At 33.5% G+C, this 27288-nt stretch overlaps 1 protein-coding gene across 1 annotated transcript in view; it reads right to left on the bottom strand.

The window, feature by feature from the left end:
* DPP10 (dipeptidyl peptidase like 10) overlaps window positions 1–27288 on the bottom strand; it is a 614062-nt gene that overhangs the window by 58057 nt on the left and 528717 nt on the right. The window contains exons 9-12 of the mRNA XM_033112250.1: window positions 25974–26128; window positions 19869–19966; window positions 10305–10428; window positions 4796–4834 (exon numbers count right to left, since the gene is read on the bottom strand). Of these exons, the coding sequence (XP_032968141.1) occupies window positions 4796–4834; window positions 10305–10428; window positions 19869–19966; window positions 25974–26128 (416 nt within the window). The remainder of the gene's footprint in view (window positions 1–4795; window positions 4835–10304; window positions 10429–19868; window positions 19967–25973; window positions 26129–27288) is intronic.

Here is a 27288-nt window from a genome sequence, read left to right as displayed (position 1 = left end):
TTAGTTTGGAAAATGGTCAAGTTATTTTAAAAATAAGTCATAGTATTTTCTAAAGGAAACTCAATGATGCATTGTGTATACGTATGTGTTTAAGTAATGGGAAGGATGGGGAAGTTTCTTAAATACTGGATAGGGATGATTTACAATTAGACAAATGACACTTTTTAAATCGGTTCAAAGTAGAACTTTTGTATCTTTACGTAAGATATAATTGTGTTTAGCAATTTATCCTTAAAAGATAAGGAAAACGTGAACATCTGCACCAGCTTATCAAAATAATTTGTTTTTAACTGAGAAAAAAGTTTAACATTCAATATTTAATATATTTCTCTGAAACCTTTTACTCAGCAACTGTAGTTACTTAAAGAAACATTTCTGATAATGTACACATACATTTATTGAAAATACAAAAACCAAAAGGCCACAAACTTGGAAGGTCTCCACTGAAAATCATTTAATTCAAATTTCCCATCCTCACTGCTCACCCCTCCACAAACACAAATGCCCAGTTGATGATTTTTTAATTAAACTCGAGTGGCATGTTCAGTCAATGGAATTGTTATTGATAATTAAATGATGGAAGCTGTACATATACATTGCTTTCTCTTACTCTATGGGAAAATGGATTTACCTGACAAAACATTGAGTTCTTTCACGTTGGATTATTGAGAGTGATTATACATATGGCATAAAAAAGGCTTTGAATGGCTTACCAGCGCTTTTAGCTCATCTGGCCCTGCACTCATCTCATTTTCCTCCATTCTCCTGCTTCTTCCCTGTGCATGTTTCTGCTCCAGGGCCTTTGCACTGTTTATTCCCCTAGTCTGGCCCTTTCTCTGATTTCTTTCATATTTCTCCTCTCCGCTACCTTATCAGTGAGGTGTTTCCTGATCAACCTATGTAAAGGGTGATCAGGAAACCAGATCAGCCAGCTCTATATGAATCTCTCAGACCCCTTCACTTACTTTTTATTTTTCCGTAGCATCTAACACCATTCAACATATTACATCCTATGCATGTGTGCATTTTTTGCATATGAATATATGTGTGTATGTATGTAGGTAGGTACACAGGTAGACAGGTAGGTAGTGTTTCTCTAGAATATAAGCTCCATGACGCAGGAACCTTGTATTCTTCACTGCGATATCCTCAGAACCTGGGATAGTGACTGTCATGATTGTGCTTAATAATTATTTATTGAATGAATAAGTAAGCTAATAGCTATTTTAATCATCTCAGAGTCTGATTCTAGCTTTATTGTAAGAACATCCCTTGACAGAAATATAAGGATACTATTTTCCTTGTCCATTTCTTGGACACTCATGAAAATACGATATCTGTGATAAATTAAAAACTCTGAAGTAATACACAATTCAAGGATGGGAAAATTGCATTACTGGGCATATAATAAATTCTGAAAAGATACTTAACTGAGAGAAAAACATCTTTCAACTATGATAGAATCAATAATTCTGTATGTTACATCTCTTGTGCCTGTTGGATATCTCTGTCTTTGCTTTTGCACATGGGGTTTCTTCTGCCTGGAACAACTTTTCTGTCTTCTTTTTTTGTGCTAAATTTTACTCATTTTTTTACTTAAATGCATGAAACAAAAACCATTTCCAAATTTCCCTAGTTAGAGAGTCTCTTCTAGTTAGGAAATTCTTTTCAGAGATTCTAAAAAATATCCTGTATCCATCTCTATCACGGTTTTCAAGGCACTCTATTATATGCTTGACTTCCTTCAAAGGGGCAAGTAATAATTAAAGGGAGTTTGCAATTTTGTCTTTTTAGCTGTGTTGCCTAGAACACAATAGGTGTCCAACTCATAATTGAATAGATGAATGCATGTGTCCAATGGACAAAAATATTTGTATGCATATATATATATATGGTCACTTTATCACACTTATTGCAACCTACTGGCTCCTTCCTTATTCAATAGTCTCCGTTTGTATTTTGCTCCCAAAATAAATTGCTTTTTTTATGGTGTGGGGATATCTTAATAGTCTCCTTTTTATATTAGTGCCCTTCTCCTTCAATTCTGGTGCCTTAGAAATGGTTCCGTAAAGGAGCAAAAGGGGTCTAATCTTAGATGCATTGCTGGGCTTAAAATCCTTCACCACCAGACACTATCTGGCTATAAACTAACAGCTCCAGGCAGAAAATTTTCCTATAATCAAATAAAGGAAGTGGAACCAATTTCACTGTCCATTTTCCTGACCTTAAGCACATCAGTGCCTGTGACAACAGGGCAATGAATTGGACATACTAAACTTTATCCCTTGATCAAACAGTTTGTATGCTGGTTATCCCAACTGTAAGTCTCTTGTAGCTAGGGCAGACATGTCCACTACTCTCTGCTCTTCTTACTGTGCAGAAAGTCAGCACGTGTGATAATTATAGTAAATTTCTAATTGTCTTAGAAATTTCATTCATCTCAAAATTACTACCATTCTCACATTTTAAATTTCATCAAATTCTAAGTATTTCATGGAATTTCTTAGAGCTTCTGGAGGAAAAATAAACTGAGACAAAACTACCACCTGCATTTTTTACTGAATAATTGATAACTGATTTCTTTGCCTTGAAAAATAGTTTCTATTAAATATTCATAAAATTGGTATCTAAAATGTAGATAACATAAACCCAAAAGAGCATGTATTATGATGATGTACGTTAGATGATTATGAATGTCACTGGCAAAAAAACCAAAAAGAAGCAAAATAGGTTCAATAATGCAGGACAAATCAGAGTATACCAATATCCATATATTATTGTTTTTTGTTGTTCTTATTTTCAATACTTAACTCAATTTTGTGAGAGTCTATTATTGTCTACAAAATCAAGGTGTTTTTTTTTCCCCTCAATTTCATTTTGCATATTGGCTAAGATTAAAAATTCATATTAAGATAGATGATAGATGATAGATTAGATAGGTTGGTAGGTAGATCAATAGATAGATAGATGATAGATAGATAGATAGATAGATAGATAGATAGATAGATAACGTGTGCCTATAGTTCAGCTGAGAAAAGGTTTAGCCTATTTACAATCCTCCTTACTCTTTTTATTTATTCAGCAACTATTAATAGAGCTTTTCTTATAACCCTATTTAGTATTAGGCATTTGGTTTATAATGGGGGACAAAAAGCGAATTATCTTTCCTGACCTTGTGAACTTAACAACAACAACAAAAAAATCACAGAAATAATTCTGTAAGTATTACACAAAGATTACACTTGAGTTTAAAATAACTTGTATTGGGGGATGTGATTTGGTTAGGGTGGTTGGAGGAGGTGATTTCTTAAGTAGGTGATTTAAAGTGAGGTTTGCAAAATGAGTAGCCTTTCCATAATAAAGTATTTGAGAGACTTCTGCCCAGAAGGAAGCATTCATACGAAGTCTTTGTGTATATGAGGGCTAACGTTCCTAGAACGGAGAAAATGGCTGAATGGATGGTAGGACACAACACTGAAAAAGCTTTCAATTTAATCCTGTATAGACCCTTTTAAGAATGTTGGTCTTTATCTGTAGAACAAAAGGATAGTCAAAAATTATTTTAGTTGTGAGAGTAAAGTATGAGGGTGATGTGGGCAGTAGGTGATGTGGGTAATCAAATATATATTTTTGAAAAGGTCACTCAGCCAACCCGCAGTGTGGAGAACAGATTGGCAGGTGCCTGAGGGGTCGAGTGTTCACCAGTCAAGGACAACTGCAGTACCTGTTTGATCTTGAACAATGTTTGTGAATGGTACAAAAGTAAATGATTTGAGATCTTTGAAAGTAAAATCAAAGATATGGTGATGAATATATGGAGATAAGGATGAGAAAAGTTTCAAGAATAACTAGTATGTTTATGACTTCAATAGCTGGATGGATAATTATACACTTGACTCCTATGATAAAAAGGTATAAAACTGACTAGAAAAAAGGAGTGTTCAGTTTGGACCTGCAGAGTGTGCGGTTACTTTTATAGATTTAGGAGGAGATGACAAGCATGAATTTGAATGTCTCAGAACTAAGATAAGTGAGCTGACTGAGGCTATACATTTGGAGGTCTCAGTACATGGGTGGCAATTGAAACTATAGATAAGTATGACACCTAGGGAGAGACTATAGAACAAAAGATCACTTTAAAGAACAAAACAATTCAAAATCAAAACAAAACAAACACTTCTTTTTACAAAAAGTAGTGATAGAGTTAGTAGTAAAATGGATTCAGGCATAAGTGGGTAATCTACTTGTGTTTCCTTCTGAAATGTCCAGTATGAGACCATGTTGTGATGACATTTGGTATTGTGATCATCTAGATTCCAGCCTCATTTATGTCACAAATTAGCATTGTGACACACCAGCATACATCCAAAGAAAGAAGTGTTCATCTGAATAATCTCTACATAAAGAATTTATGGAGAGGTTTGGTCAGTTTTTCTGAGCAATTTGAGTAATGCTGATGGTTTCCAGTTTTGATCTGTTGAAACTTTCTTTTTTAATGGGTCACAACTTTTTCTGTTTCATCTACGCAAAAGTTTATCTATATGAATGACCCTGAAAATAGATCCTGGTAGTTATTCTACAACTTATGTCCTATAGAAAACAGAAGTAATCTTTGCACAACTGATGTCATAGAAAGGCCAAGTCATAAACATTTTCATAGAAAAGACAGTCAAACATAGCAAAGCCATAAAGTCATATTACTGAAAAAAGTTTTGAAAGTTATCACATAACAAATGGGTGAATTGGATGGACACAATGGCCAAAATGTGACATAAAGAGTCCACCTATACCATACCTGTTTAGAGAGCCATGTGTCTGATGTCATCTCATATTTCTGAAACAAAAAATATTAACTCCATGAAGCATCTAAAGATCAAAAGGAGCACGCATCAATTTAACAATTTTTACACCGTTGTCCTTCACGCACTTTTTTTACTAACTTTGGTGAAATGCCATGAAAAATCGCACTGTCATTTATGATTTAAACTGAATGAATAGTTAGAAAAAACGAGATTAAATAATAATTTAATAATAACAATTTAATAATTTAATTTGGTGAACTCCAGCAGAATTCCTGGTAGCATGCCCCAGGGATCCAAGATCATTTTCCAGCTCTGTTTGATTACCTCATTCAAACTGTTTGGAACCACTAGACACTGACTGTCTCTTTTCACCTCTAGGCATCATCAGGAAAGAAAATTATTAAGTCCTTCAAAAGAACTGGGCAACTGCCAGGAATAAAATTAGACGGTGGACAGTCTTTCAACATTTAACCCACTCTTCACCATACTCATTTTTATCTTCTAAGGGGAAAACTTTGAAATGAAAATATGTTATGTTCCTTTAAAATAATCTTGCAAAAGATCAGAACCAAAATCATGTTTCAAAAAGAAAAATTAAATTAATTTAATCTCAAGTTAAATATATGTAGATAAAAACAGTGAGTAACACTGTTTACATGTAGTAATTTATGAAATATCTTGTAGTTTTCTTGAAAAATTTTTTCTATAAGAAAAGTGTTCAAATGAAAAAAAAACTAAATCACAATATATTTGAGATTTTATCTGTATGTATATAGGTACTCATGCAAAATTGTTACTAATAATAATTTATAGTTTTTTTGTTTGTCTGTTTGTTTTTACCAGCTTCCCTTTTAAAAGACTTCCTATTATTACATTACAGTTAACCACTTTCTCTTTTCAGCGCTTTTTTATTTCAGTCGATTTTATCTACATGCAGATATCAAGGAAATACCTAAATAAATCATTCCTTGATTTTCTATTTGCACCTCAACACTAATTATTCTTGATATCTATAAAACACAGACATAAGACATATCAATTGCCACTGCTCATTAGTATCACTAAGTTTTGGTAGAATCCATGAGAGCCCCAAATTTACATGCAATTATCTGTCTTATTGTTTCATTTATAGCAGAAAGTAAAATACTTTAATTCTATAAAAAAATTAAATATAATAGAATATCAATAAAGCATCAAATCAGTAATATGATAGGGTTCCTATATTTTTTATTGAGGCATTTTAATATATCCTGCAGTTACCTATATAGATTATCTATAGAGAAGATGATAGGCTTCCTCTAACTAGAATATTTGCATGCCAATTTTCAAATGACTTAGTAATCAGCTGAATAAGAAACCCTCTAAAACACTTCAATAAATAAATGTTGGAATCCTTGTCAGTCTAGGAGTTAGCTAGGTGAAAAAGGATGGTTGAATATGTTTTCTAAAAATGACAAGCTAAATGTAAAGAGCATCAGTCAAACACAGCAAGTGAATGGCTGACGCATCTACCTCATTTCCACACTTATGCTCTCCATTCCCATCAAAGAGAAATGTCTTCATCTTCATTTCTCTCTTTTATAAACCATTAAAAACTATTTTAAAAATATTGAAGTATAATTTGCATATAGTGAAATGTACAGATCTTAAATGTATGTGATGAATTTTGACAAATTTATTTACATCCCATCAGGATCTAAGACCTTACATTTCCTCACACATTCCTTCCTGCCCCTTCCAAGTGGTTCCAAAAAGGCAACATACTTCTGAATTCTTTCCCATACATTAGTTTTCTTGTTTTAGAAATTCAGATAATTGAGATCATGTATTATGTACTCTTTTATGTGGGGCTTCTTTAACAACACATGTTTTTGAGATTCACCCCTACTGTTGAGTGTATCGATATTCTGTTTCTTTTTAGATAGCTGAGTACAATTGCATTGCGTAGATATGCCTCATTTTGTTTATCCATTCCCTGTTATTGGACAATTGGATAGTTATCAGTGTTTAGCTATTGTGAATAAAGCTTCTCTAAAGATTGATTTTTTTTTTAATAAATCCTTTGGTGGATATAGGTTTCAATTTCTCGTGCAAGTATCTAGGAATGGAGTTACTGAGTATGTTTCTCTCTATATAAACAGTTTACACTTGCACATATGTATGTTTAATTTTACTTGAAACTGCAAAATAATTTTATAGTAGTTGTATCATTTTACACTTCTACCCAAAAAGAATGAGAAGTGTAATTCTTTGCATTCTCCTCAGCAGTTAATTCTGTCACCGTTTGTGTTGTTTTAATTTTAGTCATTCTAACGGCTTGTAGTCTTATCCCATTATGATTTAGTCTATATTTTCATAATATCTAGTGATGTAGAAGACTTTTTCATGCATTTATTATTTCCTTGTATCTATTCAGTTTTGAACTTTTTATTGGGTTGTCGTTTTATTATTGAGATGTATGTATTTCTTTGTCAGATACGCATTTTGTAAACTATTTTCTCTCAATCTGCGATTAGCTGGTCAATTTCCTAATGACGCCTTTGATAAGAAGTTTCTAATTTTGATGATGTCTAAGGTATTCCTTTTTCTTTTATGCTTAATGATTTTTTGCTTATTAGGTTTAGTGAAAAAATGCCATATTTTCATCTAGAAGATTGACAGTCTAAGCTCTTAGATTTAGGACTGCAATTTATATCAAATTAATTTTAGAAGATGGTATGAGATAGATGTCAAAGATCATTGATTTTTTCATTTGGCTATTGATTGTTCCAACACCATTTTTCCCTATTGAATTGTTTTGGCACCTATGTTGAAAATCAATTGATCATATAAATAAAGATCTATTTCTGGAAACTCTATTTAGCTCAATTGATATATTTGTGTGTTCTTATGCCTCCACTACAATTTCTCAGTTTCTGTGGCTTTCTAGTTATTCTTGAAATCAGGTAGTGCAACTCCTCCAACATTGTTTTTTTTTTTACAAGATTGTTTGGGCTCATTAGGTCTTTTTACATTTCCATATACATTTTAGAACCAACTTGTCTGTTTCTACAAAAAAACAAGTCTGCTAGGATTTTAATCAGTATTGTATTAAAACTAGAGTTCAATTTGAGTGGAATTTACATCTACAGTAGTAAACCTTTCAATTAAAAAACATGGCATAACTTCTATTTATTTAAGTTTAAGTTTTCTTTAATGCCTTTTAGCAATGTGATAGTTTTCAATATTGGAATTTTTTCACACTATTTGTTAAATTTGTCCTTATTATTTAATGTCTTTAAATGTTTTAATGGCATTTTTGTTTATTTTCCATCACAATATTACAAATATATAGAAATATATTTTGTTGCTTCGTAATTCTTTATTTTGATACAAGTACAAACTTACAGAAAAGTTAAAAGACCAGTTTAAGAAACATCTGCATATCCTTTAGACATATTCCATATTTATTTATATTTTGCTACATTTGCTTGTATATATATATACATATATATATATATATATATATATATATGTATATCCTGTTTCTAAGCCATTTGAAAGGAAAGTGGAAGTATATATTTTTTTAAATCAATTAAAAGTTAGAAATATTTTTTTGTAAACAATTTGACAGTAATTTTGAGGCATTATATCCATTTACCCCTAAATAATTCAGTGAGCATTTCTTAAGAAAGTTACAGTATTCTATATATTTACTTATCTTTAACAGTAAAGTGATTAAAATCAGGAAATGGAACAAACAATTAAAATTATCACATCGACTTGTGAATTGTGACCTATTATAGTATTTTTCATAGATTTCTTACTTCTTGTTTATACAATGTCATCTACAAATATAATTTTACTTCTTCCTTACCGATCATGATAATATTTATTTCCTGCCAAGTTGATCTGATTACACTCGCTAATAAAGTTAGCATAATAGAGTTAGAATGTATATCCTTATCTTATTGTAGATATTAAGGAGAATAAGAAAAGTTTCACCATTGAATATGATATTTAATGGGATGTTTTGTGGGTATTCTTTATCAGATTGGGGATATTACTTTCCATTAATTTATGTTAAAGTTATGAGTGTTGAGTTTTTGTCAAATTTTTTTTTTATAATCTACTGAAATATTTATTTATTTTTTTCTGTTAAGATATGAATGATATTGATTGGTTTTCCAACATCAATCTTAAAGTCTCAGGATAAACCCCATTTAGTCATGATGCACTATTCTCTATATTGTGGAGGAATGATATATTAATACATTTAAGGATTATTTTGTATGTATGTTCATGAGAGATATCAGTCTAAAATGTGCTTTCTAGTAATATCCTTTTCTATAAGAGTAGCACAGTCCTGACTTTGATAGATAGCTAACTTACAGGCAGATGAACTTAATCCTTCAAGATTTGATTTAAAGATTTATCGAAAGGAGTCTATCTGATTCTCTCTCTAAGGTACTTCCTGTACTTGCATGGCTAAGCATTGAACAAAAGACTTAAGAAGTCCTTTACATAGATAGCTGGAGTTCTCTATATATCTCCAAATTCTGTGTTACTTGCCCTGCAAATTTCAGCCGCCAACAAGCCTCAAACTCTGCTTCTTCCTGCCTACATGGATCTGTGATACAATGTGGTTTTCTTGGACACAGTCTCCTTGCACTGTGATCTCAAGTGTCACTAATAGGAAGTCATATCTAAGCTCATTTTGTGTATTTACTTTATTTCACCATTTATGTCCTGATCCTCTTGTTGTGGAAAATAGGTATTTAATGTATTTTGTACAATTTTATAGTTGATTACAGCAGAGAAGCTACTCTGATAACATTTACTCCATCGTGTCCAGAAACAGAAGTTCAAAAATTCTATTGTTAAATAATTGGGAATCCTTTACCAAGTACCACATATATCATATAACATTTTAAACTGATTACAGTATTTCCTCTACTAAGAATCTTTAAATGACACATATAGAATTTATTTCAGAGTTTTTAAAAAGTGATTATAGAAATCTAAATACAACCTGCTTTCAAAACACAGTGTCTTAATTTTTTTTTTTTTTTTTTACTATTTTTCACTCAATTTAAAGACAGAGACACTGTTTGCTGCTTTTTATGGCTAGTCTGAACTACAAAAAAATAAATGAAGTTTTGGAATGTGTTTAAAGAAGACAGGAAAGAAACATCCATATTCCCAAGTTAATGAAAGTCAAAATACAAAGAGACATCCCATATTTGAGAATGAACTAACATGGGTTGGACTACCTTTTATTCTGTATAAGAATGCATTTTTTTAAACTTAGTTTGTTCTCTTCTGCTCATCATTTATATTTCTCACTTGAAAGTTTGGAAGTTTTATGGATTAAAGTATATACTCCTAATAGAATGACTCTTTTCCTACTACCTTTGGGAGTTAAATACTGAAGTCTTTGCACAAAGGATTGCCTGATACCTCTGTGAATGGTAGCATAAACTACTTCATCTTCAGCATATAAGAAAAGTACATTATACTTACTCTACTACAAGCGCCAGTTGTGGTCTCACAGACGGTGAGGATGGAGATGTTCTGAGGTCGGTTTAACCATCTGACCACTGTCTTGGTATTGCTCACCCATTTTACCATCGTGATATAGTATTCTCTAGTTTGGAAACAAAATTAAAATTTACACTTAGAACCAGAGAATGTGTATAGTACCAATAATATACACTTGTTATATGCAAGAATAAATGAAGCACTATAAGGATGTCACATCATATGAATTTCTATTTATGTGTATATACGTATCTACTTTTTCAAAAATTCACATATATAAATACAAACATAAATATACAGAAAATTTGAGAATAACGTTGAAAGTGAATGGTTTCCAGAAAGGAAATCCTAGGAAAGATTAAAATAATCAAGATGCTAGACATCTATGAATAATTTGTTATCTTCTACTTCTTAGTATTGACATATGTGCAAATTAAGTATAATTTTTCTAAGGCATAGTCTATTATATGAGGTGTGATCAAACATAGTGAACGTTTAAATTAAGAAAAAAATATTACAGAAAAGGGCACATTGCCATTAATCTCCCTCAAATTTCTCCCCCTCGCTTTGAACACAATTATCCCATTGTTCTTGCCACATTCTGAAGCAGTTCTGGAAGTCCTCTTTTATGAGTGTCTTTAGTTGCACTGTTGTGGCTGCCTCGATGTCCTGAATAGATTCAAAACATTTTCCTTTCATGGTCATTTTGACCTTGGAGAAGAGACAGGAGTAGCATAGTGCCAGATCTGGTGAATAAGGCGGATAAGGACACACCATACTATTTTTATTTGACAGAAATTTATTTGACAGAGCATTGTCATGATGGAGGATGATTTACGGCACACTTTAAAGCACACCTTCTCTCAACCGTAGTTCACACCTGACTGACTGTGCCAAACAAGTTGAAACTTGTCACACAGTTACCACTAAGGTTCCATGTGCCGCTTCCTGTTTTGAAGATCCCTGCCTTTCTGGATGGCACTCAGCAGCAGCATTCACCATATATTGTGATCACAACAGAAAGGCTCTGTGTCACACATCACTTCTGGTATGGCAATTTATGTCAAACAAAAACATTATGGTGTGTCCTCATCCACCTTATTCACCAGATATGGCACCATGTGACTTCTGGCTCTTTCCCAAAGTCAAGACGATTCAAGACATCAAGGCAGCCACAATAGCGCAACTGAAGACACTCATTAAACAGGACTTCCAGAATTGCTTTAGAAAGTGGTAAGAATGATGCAATAAGTGTGTTCAAAGTGAGAGAGGGGATTTTGAGGGGGATTAATGAGGATGTGTCTTTTACTGTAATAATTATTTTTATATTTAAACATTCACTGTATTTTGTGATCACACCTGCATTTCTTTAAAACATAATCCATAATCAATTAAAAGGCAAAGCTTATACTTGACTTGATTCTTATGCATGACCTCCATGTTATTTCACTTTATCCATAGGGACTTGGGCTACAGAGCTATGAATGGCTTGTTTTGGTGCTTGTCACTTCTGGGTGAAGGGCCAGTCCCAATCTTACTCATAGTATTTTTACAACATTTTAAAGCTCTTCTTTATTTGAAACAGTATAAAACAGAAAAGGATCAAACTGAAGGAGATGAGGAGCCTACTAAATATTTGGTACAGTGAGGATACTAATTAGTGGGGCCTATGATGTTTTCAGTCTGGTGGTAGCTTGGGACAATTTATATTTTTTCCTTTATAATTCATATGTCTTTCACTGTAGATTCTATGATCGGAAATTTACATAATATGTCACAAAACCCCTAACCCACACAGAACAAAATACAATCATCAACATTGATTCAATTAATAAAAAAGCAAAGAAAAAACAAAACAAAAAAAAAACTTTCCAACAAGTTTGCTCAGTTTCAGAATACATGAGATGCTTTAGCAATGGCTTTAAAAGTGCCTTCCATGAGTATTTTTAAAATCAATCCATCCAGTTATTATGTGACTTAAAAAAAAAATCACCTATGGAAGAAAAAACCTTGCTATACAAAGCACCTGTTCTTATGAACATCTGGGTTAGATTTTCAGCTACATGAATCTTACATTTCTAACACTACTGCTACTGCTTCCTCAAGAAAACCTGCTAGCCCATCAAGGTGAAAATGTCATTAGAAGGGCAAGCATAATTTGTCATACAGTGGAGCCCGCCTTATTTTCTTCAACAACCTCTTTAAGACATCTGGCAGCTTTTACCACCAGCTGAGTCTCACTTGAAAATTGCCTAGAAAATCAGTGAAATCATAGTATCAAGTTCCCTAAAGAGAGTTAACAAGGCAACTTTGAATCAAATATGCAACTAGTTTAGGATTAATCTTTGCCCAAATCAATGGGCCTTGCAGTTCTTCAAAAAATGATGTCCTGTTTATTTTCTCTGTGTTTTGTTTAAACTGCTTTATTTTGCATGCATTATTATATTTGGCAGTGTGAATACTAACAAGGGGAAATATAGATATTAAACTTTAATAGAATTATCTAGAGGATTTAACACGGAGAAAAATGATCGTGGATACTATAATCAATTAGGAAAGGAAATGCTGACTTCTGACAACACATATTTCTGATTAATTGGTATAAATGTTGTTTGAATTGAAGTAAAAATGATATTATTGCAAACAATTTACCAAAGACTGCAAAATCAAGGAGGGCATATTTATACGCATATCAGTTCTATCTAGATTTTTATGGCAAAAATCTAGATAGAACAGATATGCGTATAAAATTTTTTCAAACCAACTCAGACATTTGTCTCAATTAACTAAACTGAGTAATATTATCTTTTGTGCCAAGTGAGATAAACTAACATGATAGATTTTAAAAATAAATAGCAACCACAGCAACAACAAAACAGAATTTAAATATTCATCTTCAGTTTCTTCCCTTTCAAAGTAGCCCTCAAGTGAAATGTTGCTAGAACATCTGTTTTGCAATGTCTTCACAGACATTGATTGACACATTATATTTATTACCTATAAGGGAAATTCTTGACTTTTAAAAAGGATCTCATATTTGAAAAACAATTAAAATTCAACTAGTGCAAATCTAGGTGAACAAATGATTTTTTACAGGGAACACTAACTTAGATGTAATATTAAGTTAAAAATCATTAACTTATAGTCATAGCACATATTTCTTTTTGATTTAATAATGTGATTATTTTGTGTGTTCGTGCATTATGTATCTTACGAGTATGTTTATAAGCAAAATTTAGTCTTATGTGAGATATCTGAGTATATATCTTATTTATAATCTGAAGAATGAGAGTTCTCCCCAAAATAGAATTTTTAAAGACTTTCGGGGGTAATTTCAAACCATTGAAATTTCTATGATAAAATGTTGGAATTGTCCAAAATGAAAGTTAAAGTGGAGTTTGACACATAAGGAAAGATACATTCACTAACTAAATCACATCTTTGTCCCAGGATCCCAGGTGCATATCTCTTTATGTTTCATATGTACTGATTCAATTTGTTCAGAGGTATTCAGGCTTCCTCTGAAAAAGGGAGTAGAGAAGAACCCTTACCTGGAAATGTCACTCCTTGGCCTGCCTGTTGCAGATGTGGTTGTCCTCCTGGAATGCCATCTCATGAACACATTAGATCTGGTGTCCCACGACCAGTGGCCAGCGGAAGTGCCCCTTCCTTATAAATGGCTTTCCTGCTTGTTCCCAGTCTCCATGGCTCTGGGTTACCCAGGAAGTCCTCGAGGATCTGGTCCTCTTGAGCCACAGAGACAGAGACAAGCAGGTTAGAGGGATTGCACTCAAGTCAAGAAAGACTTTCTATCAGCTGGGTGGTCTGGCACAGAAGATCTAATTGTTCACAAAGGTATGTGGCATGGAGGCCCCTGCATCACCTGCAGACAGGTATGTGTTTTGACTGGCTTCCTGTGTTCACAACATAATCTTTGTATACATATAGTTACACTGAGTTCATGCTTTTCTAGATAATCCAGGATCTCTGCTTATAAGTGTGTTGTGATGGCATTCATGACCAACTCATAGCTCCTGCCCTCTCAAGACCTCTCTTAATAACTATGCATTACTTGTAATAGGAGACATTTAGGACACTTCCATGAACATAGATGTTTATTAATTAGATTTTCTTGGAAGGCACAGATACTTCTTGGCAGAATAAGAGATGTAGACTAGACATACATAAATGAAATAGGAAGAGAAAGCATGATAGTATCAAGGCTAGTGTGACAGGGCAAAATGACACTGTAACATCAATGGTCAATGGTACAGGCTGAGAATAATGGGGCATAAAGGGTGGATGACTAAAGAAAGATTTCAGATAAGTAAAATAATGTCAATGACACAGAATGAGAAGAAACCAAAGACAAACCACTACTTTATTCTTCAGCCTGGAGATGTCTGAACATAAAGGAAAATCACTTTCCCAAAAGGTGTGACAAATGTCTAGCCCATGGGAAAATCTGCATGGTTCAATATCATTAAAAAAAAAAAAAAATCTTTCCACAAGGACATAATCATTTTTAAATTCATACCTATAAATTCCAGTAAAGATGCTGAATGCCTATAATATCTTAAAGTCATAGTATAACAGTTTACAGAATGTTTCTTCCCCTTAGGATGAGATAAATCGTCAAACTTCCACTGGGCCTGAGGATGGGGTGCGGGGGCATTATCTTAGTTCCTACCATGCTTCATTCTGAAGAATCACCACAGATCATAATTCAAATAAAGGTAAGAGTCTGGTCCGAATCACTGTTATGTAAAAGTTGCATTCATGATCAGAATTTTTTTGATGATGGATCTTTAGCTGAATTACTAATGATTTTTTGTTTTAAATGAAGGAAGTGTGGGGCAAGAAATTGGGAAAATGAATTATGCCTTTCTCCAATGAATGTATTCTTTTAATTTCTTTTTAAAACCATATAAATGAATTGAAATTTATTTTACATTCATTGACTAGAGTGTAAGTATCTGATTGAAGGGAAGTTCTCTTTGGCAATAGGACTAGCTTGGGGACCTTTTCCTATTATAATTGTAAACACTAGTTTTTATAAATAGTTAAATCAACCAACCAAATAAACAATCAACAGACCAAAGCAAATGACCTAACACCTTCAAATTCAAAACAGATCTTGTTCTTTGGGAGCCAGGAAGAGTCAGCGGATATTGTTTGTAAGGTAGCTCAATTCATAAGAGAACATCTTTCTATATTCATCTTATTAATCTTCCTCCCTATTTAGATGCATGTATATTCAACTATTATTATTGTCATTTTTGTGATTTTATTAGAAAGAAGAAGGCTACGAGATGGTCATATATGAAGTTCAAGTTTAACGGAAAAAAAGGAAGAACAAAAAGAAAAATGTAGTTTATAACTATACTAATAGAATAAAGTTAACTCACTGATTGTCATTTTACAGGTCATCTGAAGATAACCTGAAAATATAGTAGATGCTTAGAGAGCACACCAAAAAAGATTAATGATGTAAAATATTACAAAGTGAATCAATTATTTAGGTATTTTGTTATTGTAATTTTAAGCAGCATTTCAAATGATACTGGTATCTATGTTATGAAGATACTAACACATTCAAAGTCCAATAAGAAGAGAGGACATTTGATGGCTTTGATAGGACATGGTGAAAGTATGTTACTAGCAAATTACTTTATGCATATTTATACATAAATTTTAAAAAATAAAAATGATTTGGTATTGCTTGGGATTTATAGGAATCCTGCCACTAATAAATATAGGATTATTATTACTTATACTGGTACAAAAATAATTTATATATTAGACATTTTCAAAAAAAGTAAAAAAATTGAATTAGCCTAGAAAGATATCAGAATAACATGGTAAAGAAAACTAGAAAGATAGGTAAATAAGTTATAGAGGAAAGCAAGTGTTACCATAGGTAAACTCCATGTCCAAAACACACTAACGCAGACCATAAAACGAGATCAGTTACAGGATCCACAATGCCCATGAGAAAATACGGCAGGTTTTCAGAAGCACGAGTACTACCTAGATAAATCACAGATGTCTGTGTTGTGTGAGTCCGTGTATGTGTGTGCCTACATATAGAGCGACAGAGAGACTGAAAGACACACACACACACACACAAAGACAGAAACGGAGACAGAGAAAGACAGAAACAGAGAAAGAACATTTCTCACATGGCTTCAGAAAAGTCATTGTGTGTTCTTATGAACATCTCCAATACATCCCTAAAGTAATAACAACGATACATGTTTTAAGGCAAATGTTATCTTTAAATTATTTATACTGAATATTCTCCATTTGCCAGATCCATTCCCCAACTTTTCCCCCAAGGTTTCCAGAAGCTGAACTCTGCGATGAAGCTGCCTTGTCAACAGCAGACCTCTGCAGGAACTCAAAACTTCAGAGGTGAATTCAGGGTATTTATTGCCAGGGCCCACTCTCCACTAGGGCCTGGTTTGGCAGTGGCTGAACTGCAATACCTGTGGACAAGCTCTGCGGGTCCACCCTGTTCTTCAGCTACAAGCTTCTCCAGGTCTCATAAGTCAGCCTGACCCCTGGATCCTTCAGTCCTGGGGCAGTAATAACTTTCTGCTATTGCAGACTTTAAGTTGCCTTCCTGTCCTTTGTGAGTTTCCCCTTAGTCCTGCCCATATCTTTGTTAATAGGTCCTTAATTAACTGTTTCATTACCCCTGTTGAATGTATCACCTTTAAAATGTCCAGGACTCTGACAAATAAATTAAGAAAAATGGTATGCTCTTTTAGATCTCAAGGATTTTTCTAATTAGGGAAGGTATAATAGTTTTCAGGCAAATTTTCACATAGCTAAAGTACTAAGTTGTAAATATTAGAAATACTGATAATCCTAAAACAAAGTCAAGGAAAATAAGAGCCTGGTTTCCATTTGATGTGCAGCTGCGAGTAGAGGAATGCAGCTTTCTTTTTTTTACACCATAGCTATCTCTATTTTTTCTCATGTTTGTGTATTTCTGGGCCCATCCAAGTAATATAATATCTGTACTCAAAGTGGCTAAATGCTGAAGATACAAATTTCATTGATCACCTTTTTCTTTTTCTTTTTTTTTTTCTGTGAACTGGACTAAAGCTTTCACCAGGAACAAATAAGTACTAAGATATATTTCTGAAAAACTGAAATATAGGGACTATTTGAAAATACCAGTTTTGAAGTAAATTTTGATGTTGAGTTTTCCAACACCAAAGAAAAGTAAATCATACACTTTGGTGCATTTCAAATGCCACAGTTGGCATTTACATACGTCCAAGACGCAGAAAAGGCAAAACTGTTATGTACATTGTATAGATAAAGTATTCCAGGACTCTGCCCAAATTTTAGACCAATATCATTGCTAAACTAATATACCTGAATTACCTTTAACTGTTTTTCCTTCACAGGAATTTTTTTTTTCCTTCACAGGAATCCAGTATATTATTCTGTGTACTGGACTTCCAACATCTAAGGATATGTAATATTTCTCTGCAATGAGTCACTAATTTTATCATATTGAACCTCAAATATTAAAGAGATAAACACTTAACTAATACTTTGATTAATGATAATTGTTTCTGTCTTTAGGAAGTTTTGTATTTGATGATATTCTGCTATAGCTTATCTGGTGAACTCATTAGAAACCCTTTCAGGTAACAAAATCAAGATCAGGAATCACTATCTCCTATTAAAGAGGAATCTGGATATTTAAAAATTGACCTCCATTTCAAAGGCATAAAAAAAACTGAAGAGAATTATAAATTATTACTTCAAGATTAGGGTATTCAGACCCAGAAAGAGGTAGAGTGAATTGTCCAAGATCACATAATGAAATGGTGGCAGAGACATGACTCAAACACTCCAGTCTAGTACCCTATCCTCTTAATTCAGAGCATCAAACAAATCAGAGAAAAAGATAAGAGTTAAGGATCACATAAAATATCAGTAGTTTTTATAGTTGTTTCATTTGTGACTAAATCTTTCATGGCTGGTAGATCAAGCTCAGAAATAGAAGTTTCTTTCTAATTTGGTCAACCATATTTCATTCTGTGTGTCAATTCAGATGGTTCTTTAAGGTCTTCCATCACAACCTGGATGCGATGCTCTGCAACTTACTAAGACAGGCTTTATTTTGTTTTCTAACTCTGCTACAGACTAATCCTGAGGGTCTATCTCAATCATGTGTTTTTTGTTTGTTTGTTTGTTTGTTTGTTTGTTTGTTTTTCTTGTATGTGTGTGTGTGTGTGTGTGTGTGTGTTTAGATCTCTGGCCCTCATCTTTTCCACTAATAAATGGAGCAGTTTACATTAGGTAGTTAATGAGGGCCCTTCCACTGTAAGCATTCCATAAAATTTTATTACCTTTCAATTAGGAAAAATTTCCACACACAGCAGGCTGTACTTTCTGTGAAAATCCCCAACTGTGATGACATTTTCCCAAATATGTTAATGAACAACATTAGAGTGGAATTTCTTTTTGAGTCAGTCACCTTGCATTGATTGATTATTGATGTCTTCAGAATACATTTTGAGCTTAAACCCATATCATTCAATGTAGTGTGAAACTATTTTTCAAAATCAGCTGCCTGTCTCACACCATTTTTAGGTCTGTTTTAAATTTTAAAAAGATGCGATACCGTGTTTCCTCTAAAATAAGACCTAGCCAGACAATCAGCTCTAATGCGTCTTTTGTAGCAAAACTTAATATAAGACCCGATATTATATTATATTATATTATATTATATTATATTATATTATATTATATAAAACCCAGTCTTATATTACAGTAAAATAAGATCGAGTCTTATATTAATTTTTGCTCCAAAACATGTATTAGACCTGGTTGTCTGGCAAGGTCTTATTTTCAGGGAAACATGGTATTTGAAAGAATAACACTTGAAGTCTGAGACTACTGTGGATTTAAAAATCTTCATGGTTATTTGATTGATGTTCACTATTGTAGATATTGCTAATATTAAAATTACGTTCCGACAATAAATTGTGTTTCTTTTCTCCCCACTTACATTTCTTAAATAAGATTGCTTCTTATGTAGGATATTTACAATCAAAATCTCATTAAGTTACCCTGCCTGGGAAAGAAAGCTAGAGAATCACTGGCAAGTTGTAAGGAGAAAGTTGAAAAAACTGCACAAATTTTAAGGAGATTATACTCTTAAAGAGGACAATTTTCAAAAAAATGGAGTAACTATTTTTAGGAAGAAAATTCAATAGGAAATCATCCTTTGTTCCCATCTCATGCAAAAGATCTATGTCACATCTCATGTAAAAGATCTAATTCTCAATATCAGTATAGCTAGTCATTTTATGCTGCAGTTAATCACCTTAAAACTGTAAATGCTTCCTGGGAACAAGAGACCCAGAATGACTTCATTGCTGCACTAATGGAGGCAACCTCAGCTTTATTTTCAAGTGGATTTGTTGAGCTGATCACATCTCTCTCTAAATTGCAACAAAATGATAATTGGAGTTAAACTACCTATTCCCTGGTAAAAGTGAAATTGAAATTGCATACCTTGATTTAAAGCTGTCAGGTGGCATGAGTTCCAAAGTATGAGTTGGTCCATATAAGTTTACAACATATAATTTGATTGTTGGGTTCACTTGACCTGCCTTTGAGAAAATGGAAGTTGTAATGCAAATACATTAAACACATTACATTAAGCATTAGAATATACTGAGGCAAAAGAGAAAATGCATTTTGATTCTTTTACAATTTTGTGTTAGAATGGAGAAAAAGTTTAATTTTTCTGAAGTAGAAATGATTTTAAATTCAACAACTTGATTGCTTTCAATTGTTTTTGTAGATTGCTGCTTCTTAAGCATTTTAGTCAGACAATTAAAGGTGATGGAAAATCATGATGATTTTATTCATTAAGCAGAGCTATTGTGTTCTTTTCCTAGAAAGAACAAGAAAGGCTGGCTTTACAACAAAACTAGTTGATCAAGCAGCTACTCACATTATAGGATATGAAAGGCAATGGGAAAGAAGCTTCGCTAATTAAAAAAAAAGGAAAAAAAAAAACCCAACAACCCAGGTGCCACATGCTTAAAATTCCATATATCTAATTTATTCGATGCATTAATCATTGTACATGTTCCTTTAAATTTATGAACAATAGATGGGGTATAAGTGACCCTTGGGAGGTGGGCCAGGACCAGACTGTTCTCACACAATATCAAGCATGAAAAGTAGCAAGACAGCAGTAAGAACATGTAATTTGAGTTTAGTGAATCAAAATTTATGAAACAATAATTAGCCTGCATAGGAGTTAGTATGTTTCTAGCTAATAATATGTGTTAAACATTGCATGAATTATTTTACTAAATGTTCCTACTGGAGTACTAAGGTATAATTGTAATGTTCCAGATGAAAGTGGAGAAGCTAACAAAACCATGCAAGGTGAAATACCCATTAACTGAGAGAACCAGTGTTTAAATCTATGATGCTTTTAACTACTGTAGTTTTGCTTTAGTTCATTCTTAGGCAATGGCCTTCAAAGTTTTTCTAACTATACTGTAAACTCTTAGGGAGCAAAAATGGGGACTTTCAACAACATTCCTCAAGCATGTTGAATGAATGAATAAAAGTATGTGAAAAAATGATTAACAGAATCAGTTCACTACTTGTGGCTTAATGTGTTTGTAAAGAAACACTGATGTCACTGTGGTGTGGCCGAAGCTTTAAGAGAAGCTCATAGGAGATATACAGAGAAGGACAAGGAAATTAAAAGTGAGTTGAATTAAAAGAACTTACAAAAATCTAAGAGAATGACACATCTGATTTAGGATGACAAAGAAAGAACCATGTTTAAGGAATTGCCATCAACAAAACCTGGAGTTAAATCAGGACCAAAAGCAATATAATATATTCCATCAATAGTCAGTAATAGCTCCTCAAGAATTGTTTTGTTAGGTTATTAATAATTAGCATGCAGGGAACGGCAGAAGCTTCAATAGGCAGAGTAAGGGAGAATTCGTAGAATAGTGAAAAATACTTTGTATGGTACCATAATGAAGGAAACATGTCATTATACATTTGTCTAAACCCACTATGTACAACACCACAAAGGGTGAACTGTAATGTAAACTATGGACTTTGGGTGATTATGATATATATATATATCCCAAAAATGTATACCAGTGGAAACTTTGGTCAACATTGCTCAAGCAGTAGTTTGCCATAATCAGAAGTGTCTGGACGCTGGTGGTAATCATTTTGAGCACCTCTTGTAATTGCAGAAGTCAAACGTGACTTGTATTCATCTTTTGTTATTGGTATATATTGAGTATTACGATTTTAACAGTTGTTTTCCTTTCTTAAAATGCATATACATTTTGGGGGGCACCCTCTGTATAGATCAGCTCAGTGATTATTAAAGGCTAAACTGTTTCAGAAACACCCAATGGGACTGCAGGGCTTGTTTAACCACAGATTGCTGAGGCCCACCTCCAGTGTTTCTAATCTCTGGATGGGACATGAGAATTTGCATTTCTGAAAATTTCCCAGGTGAGGCTGACACCACTGTTAAAAGAACCACATTTTGAGAAGTGGTTTAGCTTTATGTGTGAGTCAGAGAACTCTGGGTTCACATTTTGACTGTTATCTACTGGATAAGGACCATGGACAGGTTTTTAACAAAAAATCCTCAAGAATTATTTTATTTGATTATCAAAAATGAGATAATTCTCAGAATACGTCACAAGTCAGAAGTTTTGAGCTAGAGTAGGTTTACTTTCTGTAGATAAAAATATCTCATAGTTTTGTTTTATAGACTAACAAAAAAGATGGTTTACAAAAGAGCCTAAAATAGTATATAGTAGTGAATTTAAAATTATGATAATTATTAAGAAACTGACTTTTATAGCTAGTGAAAAACTGTGTTTATATTTATCTTTCAAAAAACTGATTAAAGGAAAAATACATTCACTTGATCTCTTTTGTGAGTTCTTATAAACATTGCATAATTTTATGATATACTTTGTCACAGACATATATGGTTGTTATCATATCGTAGGCAGTATTTTTTATGTCTGTAGCACTGTAAGCTTATATTTGCACAGAATCACTGATATCCCAATTAGCTTCTACATGAAAACAAATTAAAATTGTATACATAGGAAAAATTGTATACAAAGGAAATATCAGGCTGTTTCCAAAATTCAGCTGTCTCGCATTGTATAATCTTAATTAGATTTTTATCTTTCCATGGAGTTTTGAAATTAAGTGCACGCTGCAAGTTCATTTCCACCTTTTAATATTTGAATTGTTTCAATAGTTTGCAAATTAGAGGAGTTCATCTATGTGCTTTTTACAGTCACATTTGCCACAAAGACTGCAAATTCACAGAATCCTTCCTCTATGATTCTGAAACATAAGCCTCAATAATAATTAACCTTATTTTACTGGCAACTGAATTGTCATTAAATGAGATAATGTTTTAATTAAGAACATTAACCTGAGGTTACTGAGATAGAACTGCACATCTCTTTTGTGCTGAATTGCTAATGAAGGGTATTTTATGAGTTCTGAATCATGCTGAATTAAGTAAAACAAAAATGTATTTGTTTAGTGTAAGTATTTCATTAGTAAATCTGACTACATTGGACATTTTCTGCACTGATTTAATCTAGTTTAATTTGAAACACTATTTACTATGAACTCTGTGCATTACTTCAATGTCTAAAGTACTACTTTTTAAAAGTTTATTGTGTAAGTAAGAGCAAATTACAATAATACATCTGTTAGTGGAAAACTAACAAACTTTTTTTTTTTAACCAGCGTAGAAAATAATGAGACTTTGAACATTCAAGTAATATATCCAGCATGTTACTGAAATTTATTCTGAGAACAATGACCAAAACTCAGACTTAGTTTCTTTGAGTTCTATTATCTTAATTACCTAGGCAGGTATTCCTACTGACAACCACCTGAAGGCTTGGGATTCTTTCTCTCAGCTTTGGCCACTAGAATATGTTTATTTTTAATACTCTTAAGTGGTGATCATTAACACACACTGAGGACCTTCATCAAGTATTACATGTATTACAAGTATTAGTAATACTTGATGTATGTAATACATGATGAAGGTCCTCAGTATATATATATATATGTCTATATATGGCAGGTGTGAGGCTGTCTGAGAAAGCTACGCTTACATAGCTAAGACATTAACAGTAATTGTAGCCAACAGAATTCCACATATATTTGTTAACTTGACAAGGAGATATTTTGATTCCAGCTCCGACTTCTGAGATGCAAGTTAACCTTTGGTAGTTTTAGAGAGAGGTACAGAATCAATACATTTGAGTTATTCCCATGTTCTTAAAATAACTGTGACTTTTATAAAAGGACTTAGACTTTTAGAAGCTCAGTTTGTCTATTTGTAAAATAGAGGCAATTGTGAAGAGGAATAAATGAGGAAAAAAGCGTGAAAAGCCTCTCTGAAAACATAAAGCACATTATTAGCACACATGCTTTATGTAATTAATAAATCATAGTATTATTTTATGACTACCTTTACTATTAAGAAATATTTAATAACTAAATTTGTTAAATCATTACAAAGTATCTAGGTTTGTCAACCCAATAGCTTCTGAATTATGACTGACATATTTAAATTTTCTCTTGCTTCTATTTGTTCATTCATTTGCATCAGTCTTGTTAAAATTATGAGGCCTAGAAGTGTCCAAGTTCAAGCACCAAAGGTCCGTAACTGAGAAGGAAACATGAAGATATAACTCTTGCAGATGGTTCTTATGTGTGTGAACCTTAAACTCCTCCCTTATTTTGGGGAAATGAATTGCGAAAAGTTGTTCCTTCCCTGGGTCTCATTTTATTCCCTTTGTGCAGTGAACAAACTGAATAATTCTGTGTGAATATCTTATCAATTGACTTACGCTTTCCACAATCTGTCGGTAGTTCTTCATTTTGTATCTAAATTGTTGGGTGAACTTACATTATAATAAGTAAATAAAATGATGTCAGAATTAATAGTGTATTTGAGCAGTCTTTTCAGTTTTTCTCTGGAAAAAAGCAGGCCAAGTGTGTTGTATGGGCACAGACTGGCAACCGTAAAACATGACTAAATCTGTAATTGGAGAAGTCATAAGTACTTTCCTTAGAGGACAACAAAAATCTCTTGGTGAATATGTTTATTTTGTTGTTAGGTCATGCCATTTTTCTCCTGAAGGACACTGAGTATATGTGACTTCTAAACTATGACCAGAGTAGACCCCAAAAGTAATATTTCAAAATCATGGGATCTGATTCCTCTCACGCCTCCTGGCCAGTCAAACTGTCAGTCAGTCATACCCTATGGAAGGAAGACAGGATGGGAGGAAAGAAAGACAGTACAGAATCTCAATGAGGAAACACTCCTCTTATTCCTTACTCTCCATGTGTAAGCCCTTTTTGACCCCGCTTTGGATAACTTGATCTGACTGATGATAGGAAAACAAGGAAAACCAGCCCTACCCTGACCACACCTTCATTGCAGGTGTAGAATAATATGTGTGGTAAGTAATTTGTTCAGCACTTTTCCCGGTTAATATAATACACAAATTGAAAAGCATAAAGTCTATCACGCTGGGAAACACAAAATACAACTCACTAAAGAAATGGCTTAAAAACAGCTTCTAAATTAAATCAGCAGCCATTTCTTACCTAATTAAGAGCTAAAATGTGTAAAGTAGAATTCAAAAAGTTTTCTATAAGACATCTTTACATGATTAATGCATAAGGTTCTCACTCATGAGACTTTGTTACATAAACATAGGGAAAATAAACTTTAAAAGAGAGACCTTAAGTAATTAAAAATGGCATACACTAGAAAAACCAACATACTCCAGGTGTTTTTGCAACCCGTTCCCAGAGGCCCCCCGCAATGTGTGAAACTAGTTTTGTTATCTGGGCAGGATTTCCACATTTGCCTCACTCAATAAAACAATTCCATCTATCCTTGCTATGCCTGGCCATGGCTCTACCCCAGCATTTGATAAAGTATGTTCCAGAGTTTGCTCTGCCAAAACAGTACCGATGTTAATACTAATAAATCCTTTATGCTTAGTCTATTCTTTATTGGTGATTCTTTATGCTTCTGGAGATTCTTTATGCTTAGTCTACTTTGTATAGGAGATTTATAATACCCATTAACATATAGTACATTAAGTGCTCTAAAAAATCATCTGAAAGAAGCTACATTTTTTTTTAACTAAGCATTTCCAACATATTTGACCGTGACACTTCTTCCTCCTTTATAACACCTGCTGACACCTAATTGAATATACCTTCGAGAAGAATCATTTGCCTTCGCATCAGTGCTGCCCTGCCCCTTACTCTTCTTACCCTTTCAACTGGGAGGGTGAGACAAAACAGTATTGAGAATCTCAGAGAGAAAGAAATGCAGCAAAGTAAAAGTCCCCACACCCAGAATCATCTTTATCTCTTCCTATCTAAGCACTGTGTACAGACTATTGCAAGCTCTAAGATGATGAGTCTGTCGAGGAGGGGGACGTCTTTTGTATTCCAAAGACAATTTGTTCCTGAACCAAGAATACTATCAGTCAAGTCACTGGTTCAGAGAGAGGGGGAACAGTCTAGCACTTCCACGTTACTTACCTTAGGGTATGGATACTGCTTTCCTCTGGGATACAAGGCTCCAGTAAACCGAGGGATAACCATGGTAGGCACCAATGAATCATTTATCATCAGGAAGGCCAGCCTTTCTCCATCTGGTGACCACCAGTGGGCGATGTGAGAATGCAGAAGTTCCTCTAGAATAAATGAGTGTTATCTGAAACCAACTGTAGAGATGTCGGTTCAGTGACCCACAGACATCTGTCCCTTGATACTTCCATTGTACATATATATTTTCAAGCAGTGTGTTGGATTTTGTAAATTTCATGGAGAAGAGTCTATTTCTGAGTTACCCTTTTAATCCCAGAAAAAAGCAGATACAAAGGGAGGAAGGAATGAAGCAATGAAGTCAGGATGTCATGGATTGTCAGCAATGTGAATGGAGAAGATGGAAGGACTATCAGAGTAAAAAGAATGAGAACAGTAATCAAAGACTAAAATATGACATAAAACCATATTCACTTTACCATTCATTGATATTTCCATCCCCTCATCATTAAACCAGTTGAATACCTGCTAGATTCAGTAAACTATTTTAAGCTCTAAGGAAATAGAATAAGAAATACAAAGTTTGACAATTAAGTTTGCGAACTTTGTTGCACTGATGTTGCTAACATTTTTTATATCAGGGGGATTATTCATTGTGAATTTGTACCAACTGGACAAACAGTTAAGCAAGTTTACTATTTGGAAATGCTGAAAAGCTGCATGAAAAAGGTAGACGACCTGAACTTTTCAGCAATTCATGGCTGTTGCATCACGACAATGCACCAGCTCAAACAGCACTGTCTGTGAGAGAGATTTTAGCCAGTAAACAAATAACTGTATTAGAACACCCTCCCTATTCACCTGAGCTGGCCCCCAATGACATCTTTCTTTACCCGCAGATAAAGGAAATATTGAAAGGAAAACATTTTGATGACATTCAGGACATCAAGGGTAATACAACAACAGCTCTGATGGCCATTCTAGAAAGAGTTCCAAAATTACTTTGAAGGGTTGACTAGGTGCTGGTGTTGGTGCACAGCTACCCAAGGGGAGTACTTTGAAGGTGACTGTAATGATATTCAGCAATGAGGTATGTAATCTAGAGATATATTCTAGACTATTAGCAGCGAAGCTATTACCACACCTGTGACCATAGAGATGAACAATTAGCAGACACAAAAGAAAACTGTGGAGAGGTGTAGTGACATCATTTAAAACACAAAGCAAGCTTGAGGTGACTAACATTTCAGGATAGAGCTAAAGGAATAAATAGTCTGACTTTACCCTTCTTCTAATCTCTTGCTGAAGT

This window comes from Rhinolophus ferrumequinum, chromosome 8 (genome assembly GCF_004115265.2).
Source record: "Rhinolophus ferrumequinum isolate MPI-CBG mRhiFer1 chromosome 8, mRhiFer1_v1.p, whole genome shotgun sequence".
In the NCBI taxonomy this organism is placed as follows: Eukaryota; Metazoa; Chordata; class Mammalia; order Chiroptera; family Rhinolophidae; genus Rhinolophus; species Rhinolophus ferrumequinum.
This window is presented reverse-complemented; position numbering and strand designations above follow the sequence as displayed.